The following is an 18,369-nucleotide window of genomic DNA, read 5'->3' on the forward strand; positions in this document are numbered from 1 at the left end:
TACATAAGCAAATGCATTCTTTTTTTAAAAAAAATTTAAGCCAGTATATGTCAGGTTTTCTTTCACTTTCAATCAAATGCTACAAGTGATAGAACTTTGCCTACAAAATATATTTTTAAATAAATTTATTTTGTCCTATGCTCATGGCCAGAGCAGTTGCCCAATTACTATTTTCTCGTTCAGTTAATTAACAAATATATATTCAGCCCTTTTATACCTGGTTGTATGCCACCAAGTTTAAGAAAGTTCCTTGTGCTATAATCTAATTTGAATTCATAGTTTTTGTATTTTCTTCTCTCAAGGAATACATCTCCATTTATCCATATAAGTTTCGATTCATGTCTGTTCTCATTTCCAAGTCTTCCTTCTTCTACTTTGCTCTGTCATGGTGGGGCTGGGATTCGTAAACCTCATTTACCAGTCTCCCTTGGCCAGCCAGTTTCCTATGAAATTCAGTAAATGGGAAACGTGTGAGGGAATTCTTCTTGTTTCTAGTTCCTGAATGTGTCACTCCTATAGCAGCAGACAGCAGAAATGTAGCTGTTTTCTGCACTTCTAATATTTGGGTCTCTTTGGTATCTACTTTTTGCTCTGCCTTCTACTATATTTATAACCAGTTGCTAATATCATATCCACTCTACTTTCCTTACTGGACCCTGGCTGATACTGTACCTGATACTAGGAGTGGTCCTAGGAAACAGACTCTCAGAAGGATTCCAGGATTGATTTGCTTTAAACTAGGAACTGAACTCTTTGCCAATGAAAAGTGGCATAATATACCTAGATTTTTGGACTTAATACTATGGTAGATTGTTATAGTAATAGCCCCCAGGGAACCATGCCACTTCGTATATCATGCCTCATGTAGAGCACCTTTCCATATTGATTCTTGGCATGTCTCTCTGACTTGCTTTGGCCAATGAGACATTAGCAAATGTGATGCAAACAGAAATCTGAAAGGCATTTGCACACTAGGGCTTGCCCTCTTTTGTGCTGTTTTTGGACCAGATTCCATGTTGCAGAAGCATGGACTAACCTGCTGGAGACACATGGCCCAACCAACAGCCAGCACCAACTCACTCCAAGAAGTGTGAATTAGCTCATCTAAGACCAGCATTCTCCAGCCAATCTATCAGCTAACTGCAAATGCATAAGTGAGCCCAGCCAATACCATGTAAAGTAAAAAATGAGTTGCCCCAGCTGAGCCCAGTCCAAATTGTTAACCCATAAAATCATAAAAACATAAATGATAAACATAAGCCACTAAGTTTTGTTATACAGCAAGAACTAGCTGAAACACATGTATTAGCTTGAGCAGCTGAGAGTGGTACTATTGGCTTACTTGGTTGGCTGAAACCTGTGCCCAAGAAGACTCTATATTCAATGATATTCAGTTGACAGAATTCCTCTGGAATAATGTTCAAGAAGAATTCTAAAGGCTTAGAGAGATAGGAATAATGGAGCAATTTATAATGTGTAATCTGTGCATCTTTCCTTACCCTATTGGTTCCAGAAAAGGTTCAAGAAATACTCCCTTCACTAAAGCATTAAGAAATGTATTAGTGAGGGAACCCAACAAACTTAAATACCTGCAGGTGGCTGCCTTCTGTAGGCCAAGGATGATAGTGGGAAATGCTGCCACTGAGATGGGATCCTGATTTCAGTGGGGATGATGAGATCCCAGAGAGGTAATCAGGATTTTTTACTCACAGGAATTTCTGGCAGTGGTTGATCCTAAGAATTAACTATATGGCCAGACTACCAAAACATTATTTAATCTATATAATAGAAATCTGACTTGAGTTCTCACAACTGAGAATTCCCTGACCTTATCCGTTCCCAGTTCTGAAGCTCCTGGTTGAAGAGAAAGATGGGGCCTTTTGAGAAAAGACCCTGTAACAATGTCGCAGATACAGTAGATCTTCCTCCAAGCCACCTCCAAAGGGACTTGAAGTCATTTACTAAGGTGCCTGTGTATTGGGAGAAATGGAAATATCCACTTTTCAGGGGTTCCTAAAACTACTCCAAAATGACACTAATCCATAGGAACCCCAAATGCTACTGTGGTCCACTGGTCAAAACAGAAGCTTACAGGAGTCCCTCCTTAGCTGCAGTTTCACTTTCCATGGTTTTAGTTGCCACAGTCAACAGTGGTTTGAAAATATTAAATGGAATATTACAGAAACAAACACTTCCTAAGTTTTAAATTGTGAGCCCCTTTGAGTATTGTGATAAAAATCTCATACGGACCTGCTCTGTCCCATCCAGAGGGTGTCCATCCTTTTGTCTACTGTATCCACGCTGTATTTGCTCCCTGCCTATTAGTCACTTAATAGCCATCTTGGTTATCAGATTGACTGCCACGTTATTGCATATTTGTGTTTAAGTAACCCTTATTTTACTTAATAAAGGCACCAAAGCATAAGAGTAATGATGCTGGAAATTATGATATGCCAAAGAGAAGCTGTGAAGTACTTCCTTTAAGTTAAAAGGTGAGTAGAGGACAATAAGATATTTTGAAAGAGAGAGATACCACATTCATATCAATTTTATTACAGTATATTTTTACAATTGTTCTATTTTATTATTATTAATCTCTTAGTGTGCATACTTTATAAATTAAAATTTATCATAGGTATGTAGGTATAGGAAAAAATAGTACAGTATATATCAGTACTATCTGTAGTTTCAGGCATCTACTGGGAGTCTTGGAATATATCCCCCACAGATAAGTGGGGACTACTGTATAGTGGTCAAGTGATAAATAGAGTTTAGGCCCAATTCTATCTCAGCATGGATCTATGACTCATGCAGCCAATAAAGATGATGCTTAAGAAGACCAGTTAGCAACATAGGTATGAGCTTCTGATACAATGACAAATTTGAAAAAAGAATAGAAAATTACCTTACAACTAGAGCTGAAATTATGTACATATATGGATGAAGAACAAATGCCGGCAGCAAAAATGCAAATACTTTGGCTCGGATAATATCATAGGTGATTGTTGTTTGGTCTTTTTCAATTCCTCAAGCTCTCTCAAATGCTATTTTTCCTCCCTTTGTAAAAGGCACTCTTTTTTCAAAAGACTTAGAATTCATCTAGCTCTTGTTTTAAAGATCACCATTTGTATACTTTTTAGCCAATCATATTAAGGTCATAAAAAGTAAGAATGTCAGTTGTAGCCATTCTCCTGAATATTATAATGAGTCTCAGAGCCAACCATGCATGAGGTATCTATCATATATAACATGCTGCAGTAATGACAAAATCCCACAATCTCTCTGCCCTCCAGGAGCTTACAGTCTAAGGGGGAAATACAACATGTACTTAAATTCACATGATTCAAAACTGAGAAAGATAATTGCTTCAGAGAGAAACAAAAAAAGCATTGTTGTGCCCAAAGTAAGAGCTCATATTCAGTTGGAGAAAACAGGAAAATACTCACTGGCAGAACTGAGTAGGATTTTGGTGAGAATTGAGGTCCCAGAAAGGAGGCATTCTGGATAGAGGGGACAGTATAAAGCATACTTGAGACATACAATGGGCCCTTTAACTTTGCTGAAGAATGAGGCATGTATAGGAGAGCTTGTACCTGGGACACAAAACCCATGTTGATATACCTTGGCTGGAAATCCCTTGGAGCATAGCTCACTGGTCCCATAAGAGTGGAATTTAGGAGAAATATCTTGCAGCCCTGATAAAGTCTGGGTACTGCCTATTTAGCATGAGTAGTGGCTGGTACATGGGGGAATTACAATGATACTTGATATTTATCAGGTATTTACTGTGTGTCGCACAGAGTAAGAGCCTGATAAAAGAAAGTGCTAAATACCTTTCTTATATAATTCATTTTTTTAGTTAAGGCATCTAACGCTTAGAGATCAACTGATGTATCCAAAGTTGCATAACTCATACACAGTCAAGCTGGAGTTGGAATCTCTGATGACAGAGCTTACACTCCACCCAGTCTCCTATAGTGCCTCTCTGAAAAGTGTAACAGTGAAAGCAATCCATGAACAGCAAAAGACCACGGGGTATATGTAACTTGTAAAGTTTCACCTGATAGGAAATCAGGGTGCATTATGGGGTATAATAAATATGGTTTTATTGCACTAGCTCCATCCCTTCCAAATTAAACAGGCAGCCTTAACCAAATGTCTTAACCTCTTTGTGTTTCAGTTTCCTTATCTTTATCTTCAAAATAGAGACATAAATAGTGCCTTTTCAGATGGTTTTAAGAGAATTCATTCCAATAATATATATGTAAAATGCTAAATAATAGTGAGCATATAGTAAGTACTTGATAAATTTTAGATGTTATGGTAGTATGCTGTAGTACAGGACATTTCTCACACTAGGACACACTGCCTTATACTCTTCCCTGAAGAAGCCTGGATTTCAGGATACTGGATCTGGGCATCCCTCTCCCTATTTGGTATTTTAGAAAATCTTAGACCAAAGATGACAGTATTTTGACAGAAGCCATTATGCCATTGGGTTCCAGGTAGAGTTAAAACACCATCACCCAAGGATTTAGAACGTCAATCATGTATCGGGGTATGTGAGGCCCAGTGTGGGTAGACTTGTTTCCTTGGGGAGAAAGCCTTATCTGCCTGCCCTGATCTCTGCAGCATTAGAAGATGCCGCTTCTCTAGCAGGGACCCCAGATGAACACAGAGGACCCAGCAAACAGCCCTGGGATTCTACCCTTCTGAAGAGGGAGTCCAAGTGTATTTGAAAAGGCTTTCAAACATAGCGGGGCCAACCGGCCTGATGGAATATTAAACTTACTGACCTGGATGGGCCCTGGGTGAGCACTTAGCCAAAAGTAGAACATCTGGAACATTTTGAAGAATAAACAATTGAGTTTAATTCTTCAAAGGAATTCTTTGATTTGTACAGGGAATTGAGGAACTGAAGTGTTATATAGTTTGTCTGTTACTCACTTTCATATCCCTTCGGTCTCATTAGCTCCAAATTCTTCTTAGTCTGAGCACCAGTTAAAGAGTTTGCTTTAAGCCCACTAACCTAAGACTATTATACTTGCTAATACATATATTTGGATAGTTCATGGGTCAACTAATGCCCCGAGCTTCATGGCCTCAGCATGGAGACCAAATTTAAATAATTAAAACGATTAAACTGATTAAATTATTTAAATGATTTAAATGATTAAACTGTTGCTGCGTCATTATTGACACACACGTAAGGGGATCCCACAGGGTTTCTATAGTGCCAACAATCAAAGGCCCCGACTAGTGAGTATCACCATATCACATATATGGAAACTGAGCCACCAAAAGGTTAAGTTTAAAGTTATATAGAGGGCCAGAAAAAGAGCCTTAGTTTGGGGCTTTGACCCATTATGGCTATTCATCTGAAATCTTTGCAGACACAGCATATAGCATGCCAAATTATAAGAATGTACATCATTGGTTTTTGAGGTTAAAAAATAAATAAATAAACAGAATTTTTGGAAGAAAAGATGTAGTTAAAAAAAAACAATAACAAAAAAGCAACAAAACCACCATTCAACACGGTGCCATTATAACTAAAACAAATGCTTTATGATTTAGATCTCACAAAAATACTCAATGGCTTTTCTCCACAACTTGTAGTTGGCCACCCTGTGTCCTCAAATGCTTTCTGTTAATTAAACAACTCAGATGCTCTCAAGTTTCCAAGAAGCCATAAAACATGTCAATTATGGCTTGAATTTATATAAAGCCTTATCTGTGAGCTGATAGTCTCAGTAGGCTTTTCCAGTGTTCAGAGGAAACTACAGATAAAAATAACTCTACTGGCAATCTGTTTCTGTAATTAGAAATTTCTACTTATCTCTGCTTCTGGAAATTACTTTGAAAACTTAAGGGGAAATGATTCCCTTTTTCAGTCTGGCAGCAAGAAGGAGCCTCAGGACATTCATGGAGTTCAGGACCCAATGCGGTCATTTTCTAAAGTGCAACAGTGCTTGCTCAGAGCCACAGGCTGCAGAAGTGAGAGCCCAGATTGAAGGCGTGGGCTGCCTAACTTCCTCTAAGCACACCATGGCCAGGAGTGCCTAGTCTTGCTGCAGTGTCCAGATTAAAGTGCTGTGTCATACAAAGGCACTTGAAAAGTACAACAAGCTCTGCAGGCCAAGGAATTCTTTTTCAGAGTCCATAAGCTTCTCGAGGATGTCCCACCAGGTTGCCCAAGCTCCATGGATTCAAATCTGTGGAGAAAAGTCCACAAAGAGGGAAAAAATCACTTTTCAGATTAGAAAAAATATATTTTCTCAAAAATAGATTGGAGTGAGGAACTAAAAATTATTTTATTTTTTAAAAATAGAAAAGCTCATCTATCTGCAGGCAGCATGGTTCAAAACCTTTCTTTCTACCCCCTCTACCATTGCCCTATTCCGAGTCTTCAGCCTCTCTCTCCCGACCTATTGCAAGAGCCTTTTTCTCTCCATTGTTTGGGCTGCAAATAACTCACTACTACTGGAGGACAGTTCATGGGATTCCCCTATTTAGAACCTTGTATCTTTTGCCATTGTGTCAGATATTCCTGTTTGTTCCTACAGACTCATTTTCCACACTACTCTACCATGCTCATGCCCCTGGAGATGGACATTGTGGAATGTGTCACTGGGCTCTCTTCCTCCTGGCTTCCATTGCATTCTTTCCCTCAGCCTAGGGGAGAAAGAAGATTGCAGTGGGTAGAAGAGTGAGGTTGGAGTATGCATTCCTCAGCAACCTCACAGACAGGTTGCAAGCTGACCTTATCCCTCTGTTAAAGGCCATAGCTCCTTGTGGGCAATTCTCTCCTCTCGCTGTTCTCACCAGGGTTCTGGTAACTGTGCCTTCCGCTTCCCCCTTCAGGCCTAGGGATGATTAATCATTCCCTGCTCTTGTTAGTTCCAGGGTGCTCAACATCCCTCCCTGATCTACCCTAATGATGCTCATCTCTTCGTAAATAGTAAAAACTTGTTAACTTGCCTTGTCACTCCTTCCGAGTATGCCCTCTTTTTCCATCTGAGACCTGACTGAGGCATATGTGCCCAGTGACTAAAATCTAATCTCCTTTGCTCAAAATTCATGGCTCACAATACAGCCCCTAACAGTCTTTCCCCTTATCTCACACTTACAAACCAGGATCACACTCCTTTTTCTGTAGAAGTCTCATGTCCCCCTGCCTGTCTGCCTTACCTCTCCTGTGTTCTCTGGAACTGTCTGCTGTTTCTTTTTCTGCGTGTTTTAAATGTCACCTCCTTCATGAAACCTTTCTTCTTCCCTGATTATCCTAGCCTAAGGTGATTTTCCCCCATCTCTGAACTTTCCTATATTATTTGTACCTCTTATAAAGCCATAGAACAATATAAAAAATATACAGACTCCTCATACAGTTAAAAATTCATGAGCCCAGGTGAGTTGGGCTATTAATGATTCCTCTTCCTCTTCTCTCCCCATGGATTCTGAGGATAGATCACTAAGGTAGGTTTCAGAATAAAGTAATAATTTGAGAGCTATGTGATTTTCCAAATATGTTCCAAGAAGCACAAAGTATTTTAGAGGCCTTTGCAGGGACCTATGGCAGGGTGTTTATATCCTCCACCTCCTTCTGCCACTGTTTTAATCTCTTTTGTAATAGAAAAATATATTTTTGTCTCTGTCTCTAGTTCCTGGTATGGAGTTCATAAAACCCTTGTAATTTTCTAAGTGATAAGAGCACTACAACATTTTGTTCTAATATTTGGTCTTTGACTCTGTTTCCTGAGAGAGCTCTTAAGTCCTTTGGAATTTCCTGGGTGATAACAGTGCCTTTTCTAATGAGGCAACTTTGGGTAGGCTCCTGAATGGGAATTGGTCGCCCACACAGCCTACCTAACACAATCTTGCAAAGAGCAGACATTTAATACGTATTTGAGAGTAAAAGAATAAATAGCACTAGACTGGTAATCATGAGGCCTTTTGTTTTTCTGTCATAATTTCATTCAAGAAAGTCACTTAATATATCTTAGCCTCAAACTCACCATCTTTGGAATGAGGGAGTCATGTTACATGATTTGTAAGCTCTAATGAACCATAGCTTGATGACTAGAATAACTTTTAAAAGAAAGGGATCAGAATCCAGTTATATTGGTTGATGGCTTGGTTGCCTGCATAAGAACAAGAAGCCATGAGTGACAAGGTTAATTGCAAAAGTGGAAAGGGCAGGTGCCATAGACAAGGACTCAGGTGGGCCGAATTCTGGCTCCAGTCCTACCACTAAGTTATAAGATGACCTTGTGCAAATCACCTCATCTCTTATATCCTTGCAGTATGTATCCATCTTTTCTAGGTTGGCTGGGCTAGGAATCTCTGAAAGGCAACGAAGACATTGGTATGTGTTTTTGAAAGGGTATATGGTATTTCCCTCCCTAAAGTTTACTAGGACCCAGTGAAGTGTCCTAGTCACTACGGGTTATAGAGAGGTAAGTGGGGAATGGTTAAAAGGGCTTAAGAAAGTTAGTCCTATACATAACAAGCATCCCTATGTTCTTAAAAGTGATACATTGGGATAGTTAAAAATGTATTAAACTACAAGGAAAATTCAGGAAACATAAAAGAAGAAAACAACACAAGTTTCCATAACATAAAGATAATGATTATGGGCATTTTAATGTTTTTGTTTCACTTTTTTGGGGGGGAAGGAGGTGTGGTGGATATATTAAAAATACTTTAAAAATAAGACATTAATGATATGATAAGTACAATTTTATATGTTACTTTGTTTTCTTTTTATTATATAGAAAGCATTTTCCCATATTATTATTCCTCAGAAACAGAACTGTAAATGGTAATATATGGTCTATTGGTTAGAGGTTCCAGTTTTCCCTTGTTTTATCAGCCATGGTAGGCTAGATTATGCTACAATAACAAACAACCCCAAAATCTCAATTTAATAAAGGAAGGTTTATTCTTGCTCGTGTTTCATGTCCATTGAGGATCAGCAGGGGGCTCTGCTATTTGTAGTTACTCAGAGACCTAGGCTGATGTAGCAATCATTACCCTAATGTTGCTGGTTACCATGCCAGATGGAAAAAGAAAATATGACAGAGAACACAATAGCTCTTACATCTTCTACCCAGAAGTAACATACATCACTTATGCTTTTATTTAGTAGACCAAAGCAAGTCACACGACCACACCAAACTACCAACTAATTGCAGAGCAATTCTATTATGTACACAAAAGCAAGAGATCCAGGAAATATGTGAAATAACACTAATAACCACCACATCCATGTTGGAAAAGGATGGGAATGAGCTATCCCTATGGCCACATTTTATTTGATCTACTTTATGACATTAAAGTTAAGGCCTTGAAGGCCCACCTGGGGGGATTGAGAAGTCTGGATTTCCTCGATTATAAGAACAGGCAACCCTTTTCCCAGAGTTGCCCAGAAAGTTAGGGGCAGAGCCATGGAGCAGAAAACAGCTCTGAATCTGCTAGGCACTTCCTTCAATAACTGGGTTTTGCTGCAGTCTCTGATCAGTGAAGCAAAACCAGCAAGCCCTTCTTTTTTTAACTGGGAAGGAAGAATATTTATCTGAATAAAAGTCTTGTCAGAAATAAGTGTAATGGGCATAGTCAAGGCAAGTCTCAAAACTCCATTGCTCAAAGTGTTGCTAAATGAAAACATAAGGCCCCAGAATGGCTCCTAGACAGCCTGGAACTCTACGCCATCCCAACACAGTACCTAGGAGGTGAAGCAGAGCTGTGATGGCAGAGAATGGGTGTAGGAGAATGAGAGCCCTGAGCCTGATGGGCCTAACTACTTCCTAGTGGGGCTCTGTCCTCAGACTTCATGAAGCTGAGGTCGGAGTGGTTGTTGTCATTAGATCATTTAATCCGGGAACAAGTATACCGACTAAGGGAGATGTCACAAAGCCAAGAAGAACCTCTAGGTTAGGAGTCAGAAAACTTTCTCTGTAAAAAGCCAGACTGTAAAAAATTTAGACTTTTTGGGCTATATGGCCTCTGTTACAATTACTCGATTCTGCCATCAGAGGCAGGGGAAGAGGTATGAAAGTTGGGGAGACAATATGGCAAAAAAGAGCATGGCTCTGTTCCAATAAAATTTTGTTTATAAAAACTATTGGCCTCCTAGTCATAGTTTGCCTACCCCCTTTTTAGTCGTACATTTTGATGGATAGGAGAATGTTAACTTTGGTTGATTCTCATTTGATAGGTACCTAATGAAAGTACAACACTTCCCAAGACTTAATGGGCTTTCAAAAGAAGAGGAAGACACTGAACTTGCTTTCTAGAAATTTATAACTTAGTATTCTGGGAACTGCAAATCCTACTTATATATGTAAGCTTTTCACCCAGCATAAATGTTACAATTAATGCACTTATTTTCTTTTAATAAATATATGGCATATAGGACATTAATGTTTATAACCTGTTCCTGTGAATCCAGTTTTACTAAATCTAATACTTGTTTTCTTGGAATTAAAAAAAAAATTGAGTCAATGACAAATCAGAGGAAAACTCATAAAATATATACCAGGCAATGGGTTAATATTAACTGTAAGTAAAGACATAAATAAAAAGATGGACAAAAGATATACATAGGATATTCTCAAAGGAAGATAAAACCTGTAAATACATAAAAAATGTTTTATCCCACTAATAATTTAAAAATGCAAATTAAAAAACCAGTGACTTACGATTTTAAATTTTCAAATTAGCAAAATTTAAAAACAATAATAATATCCAGTATTGGCACAAGTGTGATAAAACTAGCTCTTTCATACATTGCTAGTATAAATAGGTACAATTTTTTAGAAGGCGATTCAGCAACACATTTTGAGAGTCTTAAAAATGCCCATAGTTTTATCCTAGTAATTCTACATCTTGGATTTTATCTTATGGTAATAATCATAGTTGCTCATAAAGATTTGTGTACAAGGCTATTAATTGTGATAATGTTTAGGTAGCCAAAATATAAAATAACTCTATGAGGCAGATACTAAATATCCAACAATAGAGAGTTAGATAAATCCTGGTGCATGTATACAATAAAATATCATAGAACCATTAATTATATTTTTAGTATATAGGTAATGCTAATAGTATAAAATTGTTTAAAAAAAGGTATACCTACTATAATTTAATTTTGTAAAAAATTAAATATAAAAAATATTAGGAATTAAATAGCAATATTAAATATTAACCATTATAATCTCTGGGCAATGACTTATAAATGATTTTTACTTTCTCTATACATTTTATTTTTCATTTTCATACTCATAAAAAATTACATAATTTTAAAAATGTTCTAAAAATTATGTTATTCTTTTTTGACCAGGTTTAGTCAACTAAAATTAAACAAGATTTATCTTTTAGTAGTGAGCCATATTTGGTTAAAATCAGTCACTTTCTTTTAAATTTATCACAGAATAAACTAAAAGAAGCACATATAAATGGACAATAAGACAAACACCCAATACCCATTAGTTGCATTAAGCTTAATATCTCGCTTCATTGATCAAATAGAAATAAAATATGTACACGTGGAAGGAGCCAGAAAATGAGGCTATAATCATGTGCATCAACAGTGGTATAGACTGAGTATAAAAAGCAGAGGGAAAATAAAGAGGGGTGAGTTGGAAGAGAGAGTCTTACAGATTAAACAAGGGAGTGATTATAGTGTAGTGTATAGGTGTGGGCTCTGGATTTTGGTACCTGGGTCCATGTATTAGCCCTTGTATTTACTAGCCATGTGACTTTGCACAAGTATTTCCTCATCTATAAAACTGAATGGTGGTAGGAGGAACTACATGTCTCATAGAGTTACTGTGAGGATTAAATGGGCTTATACCTCTGAAGTATTTAAAACAGTGACTTGACATTATTATAATAACCATGCTAATTATTATTGTATCTTAATGGCAGACCCTGCCAGAAGTTCGAATTTGAGTAAGCAAGAAGGAATGGGGAGAGTATTCCAGGCAGAAGACACAATGTGAGCAAAGGCACAGAGGTGAGAATGAGCACCCCCTGGGAACAGGAGAGATAAAAGGATGGTGGAAGGCCTGAAAAACTATGCGAAAGAGTTTGGATCTAGTCTAGAGACAAGAGATTGGCATGGTGATGAAACAGTATTGGGAGGGTTGGATCTGGCAGTGGTACTGATTCTACTTATAGGGGCTTTTCAAAGCTATCTATAAATATTTTAGTTCCTCATTGGGTGTTGTCAAGGAAAACAAGATATTAGTTAAGTCAAACCTAGCTCACATAATCTCTTCATTTTACTAAGAAGTCATTTCCAAAATGTTCTGTTTGATTTTATCAAGTAATTTTGGCTACAAGATTGTTTTATTTTTTTCCCCTCTAGATTTACTCAGATATTCATTATTTCAAACTATGTAAAGTAGTAGATTCTGATACCACAGATGTCCTTTTGTTGCTGAAAGATTGAGAGGCAGTGAGCTGAGAAAAAAAAATCCTACTGAAATAAACAAAAAACCCAAACAGTTTGCACGAAAATCTGGGGTGGCAGGTTCATGGATGAGCATGTATTAGATAGAACTCTGGCCTCTTGGACAACTCCAGGGACCAGATAATAGATGATAACATAATTCTATTTTAAAGGCCCAAGGAGGTGTAATAAATTGACTTACTCCAGCCAAGAATGCCTCCCCCCATTTGTTGGTACCTGTGATAGTTAATTTTATGCATCAATTTGGCTAGACTGTTGTGCAAGATGTTGGTCAAACGTTAGTCTAGATGTTACTATTAGTCTAGATGTGATTCATATTTACCATCGGTTACTTTAAACAAAACAGATTACTTTCCATAATGTGGGTGGGACTCATTCAATCAGTTCAAGACCTTAAGAGCAACAACTGAGGTTTTCCAGGAAAGAAGGAATTCGGCCTCAAGACTGTAGTATAGAAATCTCACCTGAGTTCTCAGAGTGCTGGCCTGCCCTTCAGATTTTGGACTCAAAATTGCACCTTCAACTTTTACCTGAATTGCTAGCCTATCGGCCTGCCCCACAGATTTCATACTTGCCAGTCTCCTAGTGGTTCTGTGGTTCTGTTTTTCTGGAGAAGCCTAAAGTGTCCCTCGTACCCAACAAGTACCAAGTTTTCTTGGTTGTGTAACACTGCGCCCCAGACCTATCCCCTTTCTATTCCCAAAATCAATATCTCCATGTCCTGCTTCCTCTTGTTCCCAGGGGATATTATCCAAAATGTTAAGTTAGTTCTCGATAAAGAATTAATACCTGATGATCACCTTTATAGGGGAGGAAGTTAAAAAGCATCCACTGACATCTAACACATAGCTATTTGTCTTGACAAAATCATAAAACAATTATGCCAAGTAAAAATGGGCCAATTTTTCCTTTAGTACTCCATCTTTATTATTAGTTAATTTCTATATTTTATGCAGCTCTAAACATAATTATAGGGACTTGGATCATTCCAAAAATAACTCTGAATGCAACTGAGACATGTAAAACACAAAATAATGTGTCAACATTATACAAGTGTTAAAATATGTATGTATAGGACAAAAATGAATGGAAACACAGATAATCACATAATGGGTTTTTTTAAAAGAGTATTTCCTTCACATTTGGCAAATATATGGCCAAGGTCTATGACTTCTCTCTATCCCACACCCAAGGCAGATATCATTCATCAATCAACACACTCCCCACCTAGAAATGGTCTCCCACACCATCCTTATCTCTGCTCTAGGCATTCCTTGCACCTGACACAAGGCTCTTTGCCCTGCTGGATGTAATCCACCCTCCTCAATTTATAGATGACAAAACTGAAGCTCAGAGAGGGGGTGGACCTTACTTAATACTACATATGTAGCTCACAGAAAAACTTGAATGTAAATCTCTTGAATTTTGGTCATGACTTCTTTTTTATAAAAATAAATACTTCAGGCATAAAACAAAGTATAGACAATAATATGATGAACATCTGTATATCCACCACCTAGTTAAAAAGGTTAAATGTGGTGTTTTTCGTTTCCAACTGTTTTTGTACTTTGACTTCACATGACTGTTTCCATAAACACTGCTTAGTGGTTGTTTGCATGTGTTTAAACTTTCTGTAATAGATCATATGTTATCTATATCTTTCTGCAGTCTGTCCTTTCTCTTAAAATTATATTGTTTGGATTTACCCATCTAGTTTTGGTTCTTTCATTTTAATTATTGTATAGTCTTCCTATTCATCTAGTCTATCGATTCATATTTGATTATTTCCAACTTGTTGCTATTAGAAATAACAGTACCAGGAATATTCTTCTGTGTTTCTTCTATGATGTACATCTTAGTGGTCCTGACCTCTTTACATCACACCACGTATTTTTAAGTAAATGCCAGTGGTGGGGGTGGAGTGGGGGAGTGGAGAAAAGAGGAGAAGCATCTCTCTCAGCTCCCTGACTCTCCCCTTGCCCAGTTAGCAGATAGAGAGAGTGACTACACATAATTGGGAGGTGGGGTTGGGAGGGGGATTAGTCTCATTTCTTTAATTTGACTTTTGATCAGTATAATTACTTTACTTTGAATTTCTGATATCATTAAAAGAAGGTTGAGGTTTTTCTGTTTATAAGGAGATAATATTGGTTAAAGATGGTTGTGATACCCTATTAATCCAAAGAAGTCATTCTGTAATAGTGCAATATCCAGACCCTATGGCAGGTCATAGGGTGAGACATTTAGGATGGGAGCAAGCATTTCTCAGTTCCTCAAACAGATGTTGCTGTCTTCATTATTCGGATCCTAAGCTCTTTGCTGACTGTATTTTTTCTCTAGGAGAGAGGTCACAAACTCGTTGTTGACAGGCTCAATTAACCTATGGGCATATTTCATTTCGTTTGTTTGGTATTTGAAATACTTTCAGCCAGCATTTAATAACTAAGATGTTTTATATAAAAATCTAGATTTCCATCTTCTCCAGCAACATTAGGCTAGTGCTAAATTGATAGGAAATATGCTCTTCAATTTGTTGCAGTCCCCACAACTGCCTGTTTGGTCATACCAGGACTTTTTACTCATTCCATCACCTGCCTGTCCCCAGTGGTCATCTGAGTTTACCACTTCTGCCCACATGACTTTTGTTATTTCTTCCTTATGCTGGACAGCTGAAGGAGTGACTTATACAAAGAATTCGAGCTCATGAAACTCAGACAAATGCTGAGGACCCTCTCCTATGGAAACTCACTCTAGGCCAAGCAGACCAATTTATAGGAGTGCAGGACTTTTGTTTCTCAGGAATAAATGTTTCAATTAGGACTGTCAGTGTTAAAACTTTTCTAAGAAAATCTCATCGCCAATTCAGAGAAGCTCAGTGTAACTGGACGTCAAGTCCAGGCCCATGCTGCACTTGTTTTCTTGGTTCTGTGTCCAGGCATGAGTATATAGTGGCAGGATGTATTTTCATGAATGGTTTTCAAGGAAATGGTGAGTGATAGGGAGAATGCAGGGGCCAATTTCACTCCTTTCAGTCTTATTTTGTGCTTATGAGCTGCCATGTCTTATGTATAAGCCAGACACAGACCCTGGTGTTTGAAGGTTTTCTAAGGCTGTTTTCACAATTGGTGCCTCGGTAATTTGGGGGATATATTCAGCAGAATTCTAAAATAAATAGTTCTGAATATCCTGAGTAGCTGATACAATATTTTTCGAAATTTCTATGATTGGCCTATCATCATTTTGGTACACTCACGAACTCACGTGTTACAACATATGATTCTTAGATTACAAAAAGAAATTCCCAAGAAAGCTAAAAACATCCATTTACAAAATGACTCAGGCTTGTCAGTCCCCAACACACTGCTTCCCCAAGGTCTAAACTTTTCATCCAACCAAGTTGAATGATTTCAGCAACTCCACTTCTCCTGACCTCACATCTTTTATCTTCTTCAAATTACACCTCCAAATTTGTCAACCTCAAGAAGAGTCTTCTATTCCCCAGCATTTACCCTTGACCTACAGCCCCCACCAATGTACTTAATAACTGTTGCAAAATCAACAGCTGTTGGTTGCGTAACAATTGAATATCTTCTCCTTGCTTTAAAATTTTAACAATGTTTTTAAGTATGTGAGCCTGAATGTCCCATGCAGTATTCCTTTAGGAGCGCTTAGGAATATAAATGTCAAGAGTTACATAATTGTTTGGTAGCTGTAGAGAACAATTTGTTCTCCAAGAAAGATAATGGAACAATACAGGTTTGCAAGGACAGATAGCTAAATGCCACTAAACGGGAAGATTTCTGTACAGGCCTAAATTACTCAGTTAATCCTTGTGCATTAACAGAACAGTCGTTATTTCTTGATTCAAGCCGGGAGAGAAAAAGAGGTGAAAAAGAAAAGAGAAATCATGACTACTCACAGCGCTATTCACTTCCTTTTGATTGTGGTGACATCTTTTTGTTGTACCTGAAGAAGAAAAATCCCAGTGATGGAATGAGAAAAGTGTTCTGTTTATGGGCTAAAAGATGCAGAACAAAAACTAAATCCAAATAAATCCGCGTATAGAAGTCCAAACCTCTTCCATGGCTTAAGACCTCAGCTTGAATAATACCTGATTTTACATGTTCCCTCACGCTCTGACTTTCTTCCAGGGCTTAATGTTCATCTCCTGTAGTTGCCTGGGTTCCTGAGCTCAGTCTATCCTTAATCCTACTTTTGCTCTTTACACCAGATTTTTAGCATGACCATCCTGGGCCTCTATTCGGCATTGTAGTCTCCTCCAAGAGGATTTACTTTTGAAAGAAGCTCAGTAGAATTGCCCATAGGAATTGCCCTGAAATGTTGGAGTCTCAGTGAAGGCCTCTCTAATGCCTGAGGTCAGTGCTGCCATTCTTTGTGGTTCTTATGCAACCATAAGCCAGCCTATTCAAACTCCTGTAAAGTCCTGGCTCAATCTTTTAGGGCATTGCCACTGAAAGTGTGGTCCACGGGCTGGTGCTGGAAGTGAACTGTTTGTCATCAGTCTATGATAAGATAAGTACAGAAGTAGAGTGTAAACATTTAGAAAATTTTATAGTAATTCTTTTACTATGCTATTTTTTCTGATTATATTTATTTAAATGTCATATTACATTTATCGAATCCAATAAAATTTGACTTATTGTTTTATGTCTTCGTTCTTTGTTTCATTTTTTAGTAACTCATTTTTATTATATATTATAAAGGTATCTATTCTAACGTATTAGAAATTTGAAAAAAAAAAACCAAACTGGTTCTTTACCAGAAAGTTTAAGAAATAGAGATCTGGAGACCTGTTCTAGAGATCTGGTCTCTATAGCTGATGACTCCTGCTAGATTCTATTCTTGGCTTTGTCATTGTCACAGCAAGTCAATGAATGAGTTACTTTGGGTTGAGACTCTCTCCTTCTATTGCCCCAAAATAATGTATAATGTAAAATATATTCAGCTTGAGCCAATTTTTATTAAGCACTTTTGCAACAAAAAGACAAGTTTTGGAGTCAGACAGACCTGTGTTCAAACTCCACACATGACTTTAGGGATATTTTCTGAGCTTTAGTTTCTTCATCTACAAAGTAGACACTACTCCTTGCCTCAAGCGGTTTTTGTGAAATCAATGAAATAGGGCCTAGCGCAATGCTGTCCAATAAAACTTTCTGCAAAGTTGGAAATAATTGTATATCTGCTCTGTTCCATACAGAGGCCACTAACCCCATGTGGCTACTGAGCACTTACAATGTGTGAACACTTAAAATGTGACCAAGGAATTGAATTCTTATTTAATTTGAAGTTAAAACCGTGTGTGGCTAGTATATTGTACAGAGCAGGTTAGCACACATACCTGCATATATTAAGTTCAATGTTTAAAATTTTATTGAACATCTGTATTTGCTAGGTAATGTTTTAGACACTGGACATATGTTGGTAAATAAGAGAAACAGTTCCTGTACTCATGAAATTTAAAAACCAGCAGATGAAACAGAACTTGACATTATTTTTACCATAGACAATATTAACTTCTTCTCTGGAGCCCAGATTTGTTGAATGGTTCCTCTTAGGTGGAGATGGTAAGCAGAACCTTTTATGGACTGACAGTGGTACCCTCCCAAATACACCTCAACTGGTCGCTGAGGCGTAAGTGGATAAATCTATATAGGAACAAAGGAGCCTTTTGGATGGAAAAGGAACGAGATTGCTACCCCTTTACTTGACTCTGATAGACTGAGAAGTCCAGGACAGCAATGGCCATAAGAGGAACTTGACAGAAGGAAGTCAGGACTGGTGTCCCAGGTTCAATATGAAGGTCAACAGCAGAAGAGGCTGTGGCTAAGGCAGGAAGGCCCTCTATCCTTATCAGCCCCAGACGGTCCTGCTTA

The 18,369-nt window shown here is 37.9% G+C and overlaps 1 protein-coding gene across 2 annotated transcripts in view; it reads right to left on the reverse strand.

The window, feature by feature from the left end:
* Positions 1 to 5,544: 5,544 nt before the first annotated feature.
* Positions 5,545 to 18,369, reverse strand: part of PDCD1LG2 (programmed cell death 1 ligand 2) — a 48,131-nt gene continuing 35,306 nt past the window's right edge. For both annotated transcript variants that reach the window (XM_039882532.1, XM_039882451.1), the window contains exons 6-7: positions 16,395 to 16,441; positions 5,545 to 6,215 (exon numbers count right to left, since the gene is read on the reverse strand). In XM_039882532.1, the coding sequence (XP_039738466.1) occupies positions 6,210 to 6,215; positions 16,395 to 16,441 (53 nt within the window). In that variant the 3' untranslated portion in view covers positions 5,545 to 6,209. The remainder of the gene's footprint in view (positions 6,216 to 16,394; positions 16,442 to 18,369) is intronic.

This window comes from Pteropus medius, unplaced genomic scaffold (genome assembly GCF_902729225.1).
Source record: "Pteropus medius unplaced genomic scaffold, Ma_sr-lr_union100, whole genome shotgun sequence".
Classification (NCBI taxonomy): domain Eukaryota; kingdom Metazoa; phylum Chordata; class Mammalia; order Chiroptera; family Pteropodidae; genus Pteropus; species Pteropus medius.